Source organism: Mesitornis unicolor, unplaced genomic scaffold (assembly GCF_000695765.1).
Source record: "Mesitornis unicolor isolate BGI_N332 unplaced genomic scaffold, ASM69576v1 scaffold9983, whole genome shotgun sequence".
Taxonomy (NCBI): domain Eukaryota; kingdom Metazoa; phylum Chordata; class Aves; order Mesitornithiformes; family Mesitornithidae; genus Mesitornis; species Mesitornis unicolor.
The window spans coordinates 51,231-64,630 of record NW_010175774.1 but is presented as its reverse complement, the minus strand read 5'-3'; the positions used below and the strand labels follow the sequence as shown (position 1 = coordinate 64,630).

The 13,400-nt window shown below is 41.9% G+C and overlaps 1 protein-coding gene across 1 annotated transcript in view; it reads left to right on the top strand.

The window, feature by feature from the left end:
* The first annotated feature begins 278 nt into the window (after positions 1-278).
* Positions 279-13,400, top strand: part of SLC13A2 (solute carrier family 13 (sodium-dependent dicarboxylate transporter), member 2) — an 18,060-nt gene continuing 4,938 nt past the window's right edge. Inside the window, exons 1-12 of the mRNA XM_010181515.1 lie at positions 279-380; positions 3,322-3,450; positions 3,792-3,928; positions 5,513-5,739; positions 6,279-6,459; positions 6,684-6,806; positions 7,706-7,924; positions 8,027-8,075; positions 8,465-8,665; positions 9,812-9,973; positions 10,933-11,070; positions 11,902-12,019. Coding sequence (XP_010179817.1) covers positions 279-380; positions 3,322-3,450; positions 3,792-3,928; positions 5,513-5,739; positions 6,279-6,459; positions 6,684-6,806; positions 7,706-7,924; positions 8,027-8,075; positions 8,465-8,665; positions 9,812-9,973; positions 10,933-11,070; positions 11,902-12,019 — 1,786 coding nt within the window. The remainder of the gene's footprint in view (positions 381-3,321; positions 3,451-3,791; positions 3,929-5,512; positions 5,740-6,278; positions 6,460-6,683; positions 6,807-7,705; positions 7,925-8,026; positions 8,076-8,464; positions 8,666-9,811; positions 9,974-10,932; positions 11,071-11,901; positions 12,020-13,400) is intronic.

Genomic DNA, 13,400 nt, shown 5'->3' with positions numbered 1-13,400 from the left:
CATAGGTCATTTCAGGATGCTTTTAACAAGCCTACTTGGTCCACAAGGAGTTAATTATCTCCTGGATTTACCAATTATTGGGAAGATTGTCTTAAGAAGTTCCTGGTGTGACACACTTTCGCTGTCTCCTCCCTTCTTTGTTCTCTTCCTCCTTTCTCCGATTACAGTTCCAAAAACAACACCCAACCTCCTGAGGTCAACGGTTAATATTCCCCAGTGTTTATATAGTCTCCAGCAGCAGACTTCAGGCCTTTCAGAACTGGGCTAGCTCCAGCACCATGGCCGGCTTCTTGCAGATGGCCCTGGCCCTCAGGAAATACCTGATCATAGTGCTTGTACCCCTCTTGTTTCTTCCTCTGCCTCTGGCTATTCCTACCAAGGTAAGAACTTTTAAATTGAATTTGAGAGCCAAATCTTTCCTTAGAGCTGTTCCTTTAAAGTGACAGAGCTGAAGAGAATGTGCGGTTTCTTTCTCAGAGGCACTTCATTTACTGCTTGAAGATCCTTCTTTTCTGAGCAGACCCCTTTGACTACTGATAGTGGGGGAATATAAAAGCAAGGGGACACAAATGGTTCAACAGATACATCTGTGATTGCATATCCTAGAAGACTGCTCAGACATGCAATTTAGTAACTTTTGCTTTGCAGCGAAGTGATTTAGCAAAGGACTTTCTATGCTGAAGCTCATATGCATGAACCTAAGCTACAATCTAAGGCACAGTTTTAATCCTCCTGATTTTCTGAAAGTATCCAGTCCACATCCTCTTTTAATTTTTTCCTTCTTGTCGTTGCCACATAGAAGAGGTATTTTTTTTCTCGGTCAGATGGACAAGGCATTCTGATAGACACAGAACTACAAAACTAGAACTACTATAATACAAAACCCTGTAGCTGTGAGGCAGGTATTTCTGAGACATCGACCATTTAAATACAGCGCTGTGAGCAGGCAGACTGCCAGCGTTCTGCTCCTTCTTCACTCCGATGTATTTCTCCCACTCCTAATCTCTTCATGCGGTCAGATCTAATCTCTGGTCTTCAAGACTCCTGGTGCAGGCCCAGCATCATTAAATGGCTCGTCCCAACCCTCTTCTCCTGTCACTGCTCTTTGGTCTCTTGGTCTCTGGTGACTCCCAGCTTCTCTTCTCCTTCTCCAAGCTTCATTCTTCACTCTGCCAGCTCTTCCCTGGCTTTTTGTGCAGCCTGTCCCAATGCTCCTTCTCCCTCACAGCTCTTTTCCTCAGTGTTATCAGAGATTTTTGAGCTACAACCAGAGGATTGCAAGCAGGAACGATGGAGTGGCACTGGCTTGAGGTGAAGTGTGGTGGCTGATCGGGCATGTCCTTTTATTCTCTTGCTATGCAAATAAAACAGCTTAAACTATCACTTAAAAGCTTACTTAAGAAGAAAACCAGAAAAAGCACTCTTTTGCTTGTTAACTTTCCATACGCAACAGAGTTACTGAAGTTAAAAGAGATTTGGATCAGAAAAGTTCTAAGTAGCCAGAAAGAGAGCTATATATGGGGTTTTTTTGTCCCGAGGTCACAAATTCAAGCTTACCTGCTAGAGCCATTGTTACCCTACAATAAGTCCTTGGTACTGCCTGTGGAATGATTTGGCAGTCTTGATTCCTTCTTAAAATTTACCCTTTCTGGTTTCTATGTAGGCAGCTACAACACAAAAATTTTAAATGCCCCGGACTTTCCCCTTTGCAATCTGTAAGATTATCTCTTGTGTTAGAATTGTGCATCTCGGTACTGCTGAGCAGGAAAAGCTGGTGCCTCAGCATGCAGAGGTGTAATCAGACAACTTACAGGATGGAATTTCACATTCTTCTGCTCTGTGGAGCTGTTAACCTGTCCTATAATGACAGAGCACTGGACAGGAAACTGCTATAAATGAGAGCAGACAATGCTAAAAATTCTGTCTATAGACAGAGGAATGTCCTTACGGGACAACTGTCTTTGTAAAAGCCTTATTCCAGCTTTTACTGAGAGCCTGTTCACAGCAGGGTGGAAGAGGGTAGCACTGTGGTTATGATACATGCTCCAAAGCCCTGCTAGGGTCTCTTAATAACAAAAATGGGAAAAAGAGGATCATCAAAATGGAGAATTGCTTTCAGTGCTTGATGGGATGTAGAATTAAGAGTCTTACAGCTTTGTCAAAATTAAGGCTCAAAAAGGCATCTTTTCATCTCTTCATGAGTCCCTTCCAGCTTTACTTCTCCAACCCTGCTGCTTTGGTACTTTACCACCTAGACTGCAATCTCCTTCTTTCCTCCGGGCTACTCAGCTCCCCAGTTGATCCTTTCCCTTCACCAGCCACGGTCAGAAGTCCTGAGCACGTTCTAAAGCATCACAAGTCTGACCCTGCCAGCCCCTATTCCAGCTCCTTGGTTTAATCCTCTGTAGTCTGGCCATTACAATTTCCATCTCTTCATTATTTTCTCAGTAAGCATCACAACGTTTTCATCCATACCGTCCAGTGTATTTTAGTGGATATTCTTGATCCAAGACCATACAACCACTTTCTTCTTCCTTTGGATTTGCTTCTTCTTGTGCTATTTTCACAATGAGGAAAAAAAATTCTGTTGTGACACGTTATTTTGAATCTTTTTAACGCATGGAAGAGAGTGAAAGATTTTTACCTAAAATTTGGAGTAGTTGTCCAAGGCAGAACTATATCAATGTTTTCTCAGAGAAAGAGTAACACGAAATAGGGGATCATACTTTCTTCAGAGAAACAAGTCACAGTCAGTGGAAGCTGAAACTGCTCTGTGACCAGTTTGTCAGTGAACATTTTGAAGTCTGTACTAAGCTAAATATCCAATGAAAAATAAATGTATTTACAGTACAAGGAATCCAGGCTGTTGAAATTAGGTGGGGTTCACCTGGGCCGTGTCCTGAAACACGTGGAGAAAAAGGTGGAGAAACCTTGACTGGATCAGGGACTATTTCTGCCACTCAAAACTAGAAATATATAAAAAGAAAATACTACCATCAGCAAAATCAAGAAGTCTGTGCAGGGATTGCCAATCCCTTATCATGAAGGGTTCAAAGTCATCAGTTTCTTTCTTTCCCTAAGTTTCTTGGTTTTCCCCACAGGAGGCCCCAATCTTTTCCTCTCAGTTCTGACAAGGTTGTTGAATAGTTTGTCATTTGATTAGGATCTGCATAGGTAGGAGGATAGACAGGAGAGAAAGATAGAAAATAACCTTTTCTCAAATCCCTTTATCAGGCAATGAATATAATTATGGGCTGTCGCCCTCTTGAAGCCCAAGTGAGATGTACAGTCTGTTCTGATTGTGTGTACTTCTTCTGTCAGGAGGCCGAATGTGGTTACGTTATCATAGTGATGGCACTGTTTTGGTGCACAGAAGCCTTGCCGTTGGCTGTCACCGCTCTCTTTCCTGTCCTGCTGTTCCCCGTAATGAACATCATGGATTCAACAACAGTAAGAGATCTTACTCTCTATGTGTTTGCCTATGTGGTTATTGGTTAGCTTCTCTTATTCTGGGATTATTTCCAGGGCGATTTCCAGAGCATGGTGCAAAGAGGAGAAAATTGCACTATTGTTACCCAGGGAATGGGCTGTTCTCTCCAGGGAACAGACCTTGCATGAGCCCAGAGTGAACTCTGGGTGGAGCTGCTAATCTGAAATCAAGGCAAATTCGCCGTTTAGATACAATCCATAGTTACTGCATGCTAATGTCTTTGGGACAAGACCCTCGCTAAGAAAACACCTTCTCTCTTGGCTTCTTGTCACTATTTTCTCTCCCTTGTTCCATGTTACAGGTCTGCAGGGAGTATCTGAAGGACACCAATATGCTTTTTATTGGAGGACTGCTGATGGCCATTGCCATTGAGAATTGGCACCTACACAAGCGCGTTGCTCTGCGGGTCTTGCTTACCACCGGTGTCAGACCAGCCCTGTGAGTAACAGTTGTGAAAACACTGGGGGGTGAAGGACTTTACGATGTTAGTTCCTGCCTCAGGGTTGCCCGTAGTCTCCATGTGAACCTGCAAATCACATCCTACAAATGCTTTTCTACATTCCAAGTGAGTGCCTGAGAAAAAAGGGAACTGCTGGAGAGAGTCCAGCGTAGGGCTACAAAGATGATGGAGGGAGTGGAGCATCTCCCTTATGAGGAGCGGCTGAGGGAGCTGAGGCTCTTTAGTTTGCAGAAGAGGAGACTGAGGGGAGACCTCATTCATGTTTATAAATATTTAAAGGGTGAGTGTCACGAGGATGGAGCCAGGCTCTTCTCGGTGACAAACAATGACAGGACAAGGGGTAACGGACACAAACTGGAACACAGGAGGTTCCACTGAAATTGGAGAAGAAACTTCTTCTCAGTGAGGGTGACAGAGCCCTGGCCCAGGCTGCCCAGAGAGGTTGTGGAGTCTCCTTCTCTGCAGACATTCAAAACCCGCCTGGACGCCTTCCTGTGTAACCTCATCTGGGTGTTCCTGCTCCGGCAGGGGGATTGGACTGGATGAGCTTTGGAGGGCCCTTCCAATCCCTAACAGTCTGGGATTCTGTGAAAAACTCACAAATGAGGATCCTCTGATGTGTTACAGACCTGGCACCTCGTTTTTGAATTCCAAATTGGCTTCAGGTGGAGAAATGGCAACAAGAGAGACAATGCTGAAAAGACAAGGGTGCTGCTGGACTTGGTCAGAAGCACAGCTTTAAATAATTGGGAAAGACCACAGCTGAAGCGCAGAAAACATCTACTCTCTGTTTTACTGATTGCAAAGAGAAGAGAAAAGATGGGGATGCTTGTTTTGAAAACAACCAATGTTTACCAGACTAGAACTTTAAGCTATGCAGAGGCTGCATGGCCCTATTTAATTTGTCTCAGATCATAAGAAGGGGGAATACTGAAGGAAATTACAAAGCAATAGAATAAAAATGCATACAAGATAAAGCCCTTTTCATCTAATATATAATCTACATCTCATCGAAAGAATAATTCTGAGACAAATAACAGAGTAATACTGAAACAAGGATTAGAATTTTATATGAGTAAGAAGAGAATCTTAAATAATAGAGGTGGGATAAAATTACAAACAACAAAAAAAAGAGAGAGATCATCTTCCTTATGGCTTAAACTGATCACCATTTGGGATCAAATTCAGCTTGCTGTTCCTCTTCAAAATATATTACAGTACATCACCGTGTGTTATTGAGATGGTATGTCTTCCTCGGAAACACACAGAATAAGCAGGATACTGAGGAGGTGAACTGTTTGCTCCAAGATACCAGCTTTTACTTTCCTAAGTCCTAGGAATGTAAAAGCACAATTGGCTGAAGCTGTGAAAAATTAAAAATTATGTTAAATCTTACTGAGTCATTCACAAAGCAGACAAGGGTAAAGGGTAAGAGGAAGTGCTCGGTGTGAACTGCTAAGCGTTTTCCAGACGTTGCGTTTGTAACCAAAGCTTTGTCACAAAAGGAAAGGGCGTTGCAGCGCTGAGTTCTGAACCACCTTTTCCAAACCTTTTCACTTCAGACTTCTCATGGGTTTCATGGTTGTGACCGCCTTCCTGTCGATGTGGATCAGCAACACCGCCACCACTGCCATGATGGTCCCAATAGCACAAGCAGTGTTGGAACAGTTGCACAAGTCAGAAATGGAGTCTAGCACAGCTGGCCAAGGATCGGAAAAAATCAATGAAGCCTTTGAACTGCAAGAAGAGTCAACTAAACCAGACAGCTCCAAAGAAACAGAGAAAAAGGGTGAGTGGGTTCTTGGTGTTTGCTCTGGGACAAGGGAGGATGACCCGATGCCTTCTTCACTGTCATTAGAGTTGCTGGTAAATCCTAAAAGAAGAATGTACCTAAAACATCCTGACTGTATCAGACAGCATTTATGAGGCTTTTCCATGAACCAGACAAAAGCACAATAAGATCTACTGACTTGGCTGTAGTTAGAAATAGATTGAATATATGAAGAGATCTTAACTAATCAATAAAACAACAAAACGTGTAAATTCTCCATTAGTTGAAGCCTTTACATTAGGCTTGATATTTCCCTTTATATTTACGTTAGTTCAGTTATTATTTACTGTGTGACTTACCAGATAATAGGGAATTTCAGAGGGAGAATTTCTGGCCTGTTTCATGCCAGAAGGTTAGGGATTAAAATGATCTTTCTAATCCAAAGATATACGATCATCCATCAATATCTCTCTACCAGCTGTCTTGCCTTCTTCCCATCTTTCAGATAACTGGAGTGTTCGAGCTTCTGTAACTCTTGTTTCTGTCTTGGGTCCCAGGTAACAGTCACGTCCTGACAATCGAGGAAGACAGAAAGAGAGATGAAAGTCTGCTGGAGGAGAAACACAAGAAATTCTGCAAGGGAATGTCTCTCTGCATTTGTTACTCAGCGAGTATTGGAGGGATTGCAACTCTGACCGGGACAACACCAAATCTGGTACTGCAAGGACAAATTGATGAGTAAGTCTGGTTGAATTTGGGATTACACACCCACTGAGCTCTATCACTCTGCTACAGCCAACTTCCAGCCAGCACAGAGAAGGAAAATATCAGTTTGGTAACTTTGTCGGGAAGTTAGCTTCTCTTCCTCAGTGGGCCTCGCAGTACCTCCGCTTTTCTGAATCATTAGTTAAATACAGAAGAGTGCAGAATTTTGGACACTAAAAGCAATCTACGTTTTACAGGCTCTTTCCTAAAAATGGTAATGTCATCAACTTTGCCTCTTGGTTCTCCTTCGCCTTCCCCACCATGGTCGTGTTACTGGTTTTGACGTGGATTTGGCTGCAGATATTGTACTTGGGCTTTAAGTAAGTACCCTCCACACACTGTAACACAGCCAACAGGCCTGTTAGCAAGTACTCATCACACCTTGTAACACAAGTGATACTTTTATTGATAAGCCTGTGCTTGAAAGCAAGTGATACAGTCCTCACATACAACAGAGACCAGCAGAACGGCATACCTGTTAAAATACTGCAACTTTTTCTCCGGGGTACCTGATCAAATCCCAGCTAAATATACTCTGCAGATGAAAATAGGAAGTTATAACTGCATGTAACCTGTTCTGCAGCATTGCTTTCACGTCTTGAAAGATTGTTGTGCTGCAAACCAGGAAACTGATTTCTACATAGAGCTGGTAAATGTCTTTGCAACAGGAGCTGTTACAGACCTAGAGGATTAGTATTGTGCCAGTTCCCTATGCTAATCACCAATGCAACCGGCTTGCGTTACCTACCTGTTTAATGTCTAGCCTATCACTTCTGTATTATCCCCAACCTCCTTTCTTTTACATGGAAAGAGTACTGCAATACCTGAAATGGTACTTTCGTCTTCAAATTCCTCTTTTAAAAGTCTCCTTTTCTGTCATTTTAAAAAGTTTAACAACTGTTTCCTTCCTGCTCATCATCCAGCCTTGTCAGCCAGACTGACATTGACATTAGTTCCCCATGCCTGTTTATATTTAGATGATGAGCTTTTAGGGGTAGGAAGCTTCTTTCTGATCATCTTGGCAGTACACAGTACAATGCAGTTACTATCCAACACATATCGCTGCTGACGCTAATAATTCTATATACAAAGTTTAGGTATGTGTATATAAATACATTTATCAAAAAGACAATGTGACTAAGCATAAAACCTGGATTCTTAACTCTGAGGATATCTGGCAAATTTCTCTAATATTTCTTGTCCGTTTTTTTTTTTCTAGTTTTCGGAAGAATTTCGGTTGTGCTTCAAATGCCTCTGCAAAGGCTAAGGAGCAACAGGCCTATGACATTATCAAGGAAGAGAGCAAGAAATTGGGCCCAATGAAGTTTGCAGAAATAGCAGTTTTGATCCTCTTCATACTACTGGTACTGCTCTGGTTCCTAAGAGACCCTGGTTTCATACCAGGTTGGGCAACAGTCCTTTTCAACAAAAATAATAGGTATCGCCACTTTTCCTCCTCACTTTGGATAAAAATGAAGTAGGCTAGATTTCATAGCAATGGAAACACAGCGAGACTGAATCTCTGACTGATCTATTGCAGCTATGTCACTGATGCTACAGTTGCCATCTTCATTTCAGTTTTGTTGTTCATCATTTCTGTTTTTTTTTTCTAACAGTGACGGCGACAAAGAAGAAAAAGGTATGTTTACTGAAGGCATCAAGAACCAATCATCAGAATAGGTACAGAGTACGTTTCATATTTTAGATTTACCAAGGAAACTTAAAACATTGCTGCCCAGGGAGGTGGTGGAGTCACCATCCCTGGATGTATTTAAAGAGCGGGTAGATGAGGTACTTAAGGATATGGTTTAGGGGGTAGACAGGAGCGGTTGGACGTGATGATCTCAAAGGGCTTTTCCAACCCAGCGATTCTGTGATTCTGTGTGATTAAACAAGACTTCCAACTGCTCTTCCTGTGTCAGGAGATAATTCCACTGCCTACTTGATCTTGCTGACAGAAATGTTCACTGATGTTTAGGATAAACTCACCTCCCACCCAGAAGTCTTCCTTTCTTTGGAAGAAGTAACATGGCTTACGCAATATGTTTGGATTTTAGGCAGCAAGTCAAAAATCCGAGCACCTCCAGCTCTCTTGGACTGGAAAACAGTTCATCAGAAAATGCCATGGAACATCGTGTTTCTGCTGGGAGGCGGCTTTGCCCTAGCCAAAGGCAGTGAGGTAACATTCCTCTGCTTACCTGATAGTTGTGTCTCCCTGGGTGTTTTCCAGCTTGCTTTTCACGCGTGCTCTCCCAGAACGCAAGAGGGCATGCTGGTAGCACCAAACACGCGTTTCCTGTGCCACTGGCGGTGGGACACACTTCACCTTTAGGAGGAGTCCTGTGATGAGAATGAAAATGAATCTTTATGGTTGCCTATGCAACTGGGCTGGCACCACCAATCCAGGCAGCACGATTAACTGTGTTTCTGGAAAAGTGGATGATTAAGAAACTACCCCAATACATTAAAGTTTCTATTAAATACACCTTAATCGATATGGCAAGCATGAGGAGATAATGTGCCCAGGATGGGTCTCCAAACTACTTCAAACAAAGTACTTATGGAAATATGATTTAAATTAAACTACTATAAGACAAAAGTAGAGACAGCTAGAGAACGTGCAGGAGCAGATAAAAGTGTCTGGCTGTCAACCTGAAAGATGTGCTGATGTACTTCTGCAGGCATCTGCTGGGAGTCCAGAGCTACAAATTCTTTTTCAGTAATGACTTAGATGATGGAACAGACAATACATTTATTAAATCTATAGCCAATAAAAAAAAAATCTGAGAAGTCTTCAAGTGCCTGGAAATACCAGTTTAGAATTCAAAGATCACAATGACCTCTAAAAGTGGTTCTAGAAAACAAGGATGCAACTCAATAAGGGAAATAGGAAGAAATAACTAAATATCACAAATGCCAGATGTTCAGATGACTGGATAAGTTTTAAAGCTGCTCATACACAGAAGAGACAGGTTGAAGGAGGCAAGATATGAAATAGAGAGGACATGAAGAACAACGGTGTTGCAAAACCAGTAGGAAAGCTAGGCCATGCTGCACTAAGAAGCAAGACAGGCACAGTTAGGATACGTTCTCTTGAGAAGGACAGCTGAGTAATAGCAATGCACGTATATTTTTAATTAACCTACTCAATTATTGTGTCTATAAGCATCGTCTCTCACATGTTTTCCTACAAAAAGCAGTTTGTATGAGAACTCCTATAAGAAGGGAAAATAGGATTGGTGTGAGAAATATAATTGGACTGCCATGTGGCTGTTTCTTCCCCAGCCTCTTACCCTGACAGACCTCTTTCTTCCCTCTGCTACAGGAATCTGGTCTGTCTGCATGGCTCGGTAGCAAACTGACTCCTCTGCAGCAAATCCCTCATCCAGCTATTGCTCTCCTGTTGTGCCTCCTCATTGCCACTTTCACCGAGTGCACCAGCAATGTGGCCACCACCACCCTCTTTCTCCCTATTCTGGCTTCTATGGTAAGTTCCAGTTTTCAAAATACTCTTAAAAGAACAACTTTCAACTCTGCTGCGAGCACACGTTTGCTCGAGTATAAAAACAGACTGTCTGACATAGCCAAGCATTGGTTCTTTTATTCAATCAGGAATACAAGACTTAAAATATAACATATATGTATGTGTGTGCACATATATTCACACACACGGTGCTTAGTTCAACCTTTCTAAAATCATTGCTGGTGAAAAGTAAAGGGATTAAATTCATTGGCATTTAAATTCGTTGACTTTGCCTTCTGTCCTAAACAACCTCATGAGGTCACTGCCAGCTGTACTTCTTTTTTCCTATTTGTTCTGCATAGAGACAGCAGCGAAGGCAGCGTTTGCTTCCCTGCAACATTCCATTACTGTATTTCACTACAACCACTTTCCTTCCAGAAGTCTCTAAAGGAGATAGCATCAGTCAGACTCTGCGACCTAATTCAGGCTCTTGTGTTTCCACAGCTTGGGTAGACATGGTTCTGCTGCGTGAAAAGCTGGTGTCAGATAGAAACTGGAATAAGCTCCACCAACATCTTTTTGCACAGACTTCAGCTAACCCCTAAACTGACCCACTCATCTTCAGAGTTTGGGCTACCCTGTTTCCCCTGATAATTTAATTCTGCTCTTAGCCAGTTTGAAGCCACTTTACATTTTAACTGGTTTAGAGTTGAATGCAGCCACTATTGCTAATTTATACTGCAGCAGTGATCAGATTCCACAATTGGGAACACAAAGCACTGGCCACAAAAACAATTCTTGCATTTGCTGCATGAAGGCATTGGTTAGAAACTTCTAAAGAAGAACCAAAATATAAATGGCCACAGTGTTTGTGAAAGAACGAGGTTTCTGACATGGATAAACACTATCAGTCTTCTGCCAAAAGATTTCTCTGCATTTTTTGTATATTGAAATGGTCTTCTTTGCTCTCCCTTCTTGCACAGGCTGAAGCCATCTGCCTCAATCCGCTCTATGTCATGCTGCCCTGTACCCTTTCTGCATCGTTGGCGTTTATGCTGCCAGTGGCCACTCCTCCTAATGCCATTGTCTTCTCATATGGACAGCTCAAGGTTATAGATATGGTGAGCAAAAGCACATCCTTTTCAGAATTTTCATCACTAGTTTTGACCTTTCCTTTTTCTAATATTGGTTCTTCTTGAAAGAGTGGTAGAAAACTGACTGAGCTCAGCTAAAGTCAAATAGAAAGAAGAATATAAATGTGTGAATTAATAAAGGGTCGCACTGACACTAATACATACACAGAGCCTTATAAAGGTGATACTGAGCTTTTGAAAAACACCCAAGGCCTCACGAACAGGCCTCCTCCAGCAGGGGGATTGGACTGGATGATCTTTTGAGGTCCCTTCCAATCCCTAAAGTTCTGTGATTCTGTGATTCTGTGAAGATGTCCCAACAAGAGCTTGCTGTCCGTGAGGAACGGCAACGCCTGTTTGAAAAGCCCAACTGTAGATCATAGGGATGTCAAAGAGTCGCATCATCTGGACAGTCCTTCTGCAGGGAGTAGTGCAAAGCCCAGATCATCTCAATAGGTTGCCCTGATGCCTTTTCTCAATATGTTAAGGGAAGATGGACAAGGATGCCATGTCTCCAGGTAACATTTCTAATTTAAAATCAATCCAAGAAGAAATCCAAAGTAAGCCAGGTCAGAAGATAAAGTCCTACATAAGTGGATTAAAAGGATTTCAGGACTTCTAGTTTAAGAGTTTTATCCAATGGAAACTCTTTTTCCCTAAAACAAATTATATTTGTGAAAAAAACCCAGCTTAAATGCAATTTGATGGAGTTGTGAAAAAGGCCAAAGAGAAAAATCTATCCATACAAACAATCCTCATCATCAGGGAAGGACAAGAGCACTCAGTTCAACTAATAACCCTTCTCTTTTATAATTCTAGGCCAAAGCTGGGTTCATACTCAACATCCTAGGGGTTCTGACGATAACTCTAGCCATCAACACCTGGGCTTCGTCTTTGTTCCAACTGCAAACTTTCCCATCTTGGGCAAATAGGACAGGTACATGCCCGTAACATGGAGAGGCAAAGGAGCCAACAACTGTTTCTGTTCGAACTGCAATGAGAGCAAGACTACCATCTACACAAGTTTTGCCGAGGCAGTGGTTAAGAGACAGACCTGTTCTGTGGAGAAGGACAAGCCAGCTACAAGCAAAAACATTCAGTTGATAACAGCAATAAAATTGCCTAATACTGCTATTTAGCAGGCAATTTTGTTACCCCAGCAATAAGATGAGGTAACCTTTGGCTTTTCAACCGTTCCAGGTATCTTTAGATTTTCTGTCTCAGCAGGGGTACTAGCGACGCTGCTTTTCAAGCTACATCTCTAAAGTCTGAAACCTCAGTGAGAAAGGAGAGAGGTGTGTACATAAAAGGAAGGAGAGAGACTCTACGTACCTGATTTTATGCATATATCTGTGTCATGTCACAGCTAATATGAATGCTCACCTGTATATGAGTATACAGGCCCCTGTATATATGTTCAAACTGTACATGATTGCCATCTATTCTACGGGCACTCACAGCAAGCCATGTGTTGTATGATTACAAATCACATCCTGTCAGCCCGTTCCATTACTTTGAAATATATTTATTTGCAGACCCCTTGTTATGAATGTAAAATAGGATATTTTCCTAGAACATCAGTCCCGTTGTTCTTTATGTAAGATTACATCCTGCAAGGTCATGATAAGTATAGCAATATACTCCTGAGAAAAGGAGAATCCTTGTGTCCTAAAATATTTATGATTGAATTAAAGATTTTTTTTTTATGTACTACCTGTCTTATGGAGATTTTTTTCTATTATATATCACTGATTCTACTTCTGTCCTCCATGTATCAACTGCTTATCTGTGTGCTTCCTTAACGTATCTTGAAATAATCAAAGAAGTTAGCATAATTGATTTTTTCTTATCGTTAAAGTAATAATTACTTTATTATTAAGAGTCCCATTTTCTTGGAGTCTCAAAACCAGTATTTTCTTTCTCAAGAGCCCTTGATGCAGTTAAATATTTAATCCCTACTCTGCTAGAACTCACTTTCAGTAGCACATAGACTCCTAATGACCAGGCTGACAAAGATACTGGAATATCCAAAGACACTGTGCCAAATCACTTACTGAGCACCACGCGTGAGGTTGGGTTCAGACAGATCAGTTACACAACACGTGCCCCTGAACTTTGCGCTCAATGCTTTGTTCTCTTGTTGCCTGCCCAAGTTTTGCACCAAGTCTATTGCATTTCTGAAACGCCACTTGACCCATACTGGTTCAATGAGTGAACATGAGTGAATTTCACTCGAAAATAGTATGCGTGTTCTTCAAAATCTTTCTTCCTTTCTTTCTTCCTTCCTTCCTTCCTTTCTTCCTTCCTTCCTTCCTTTC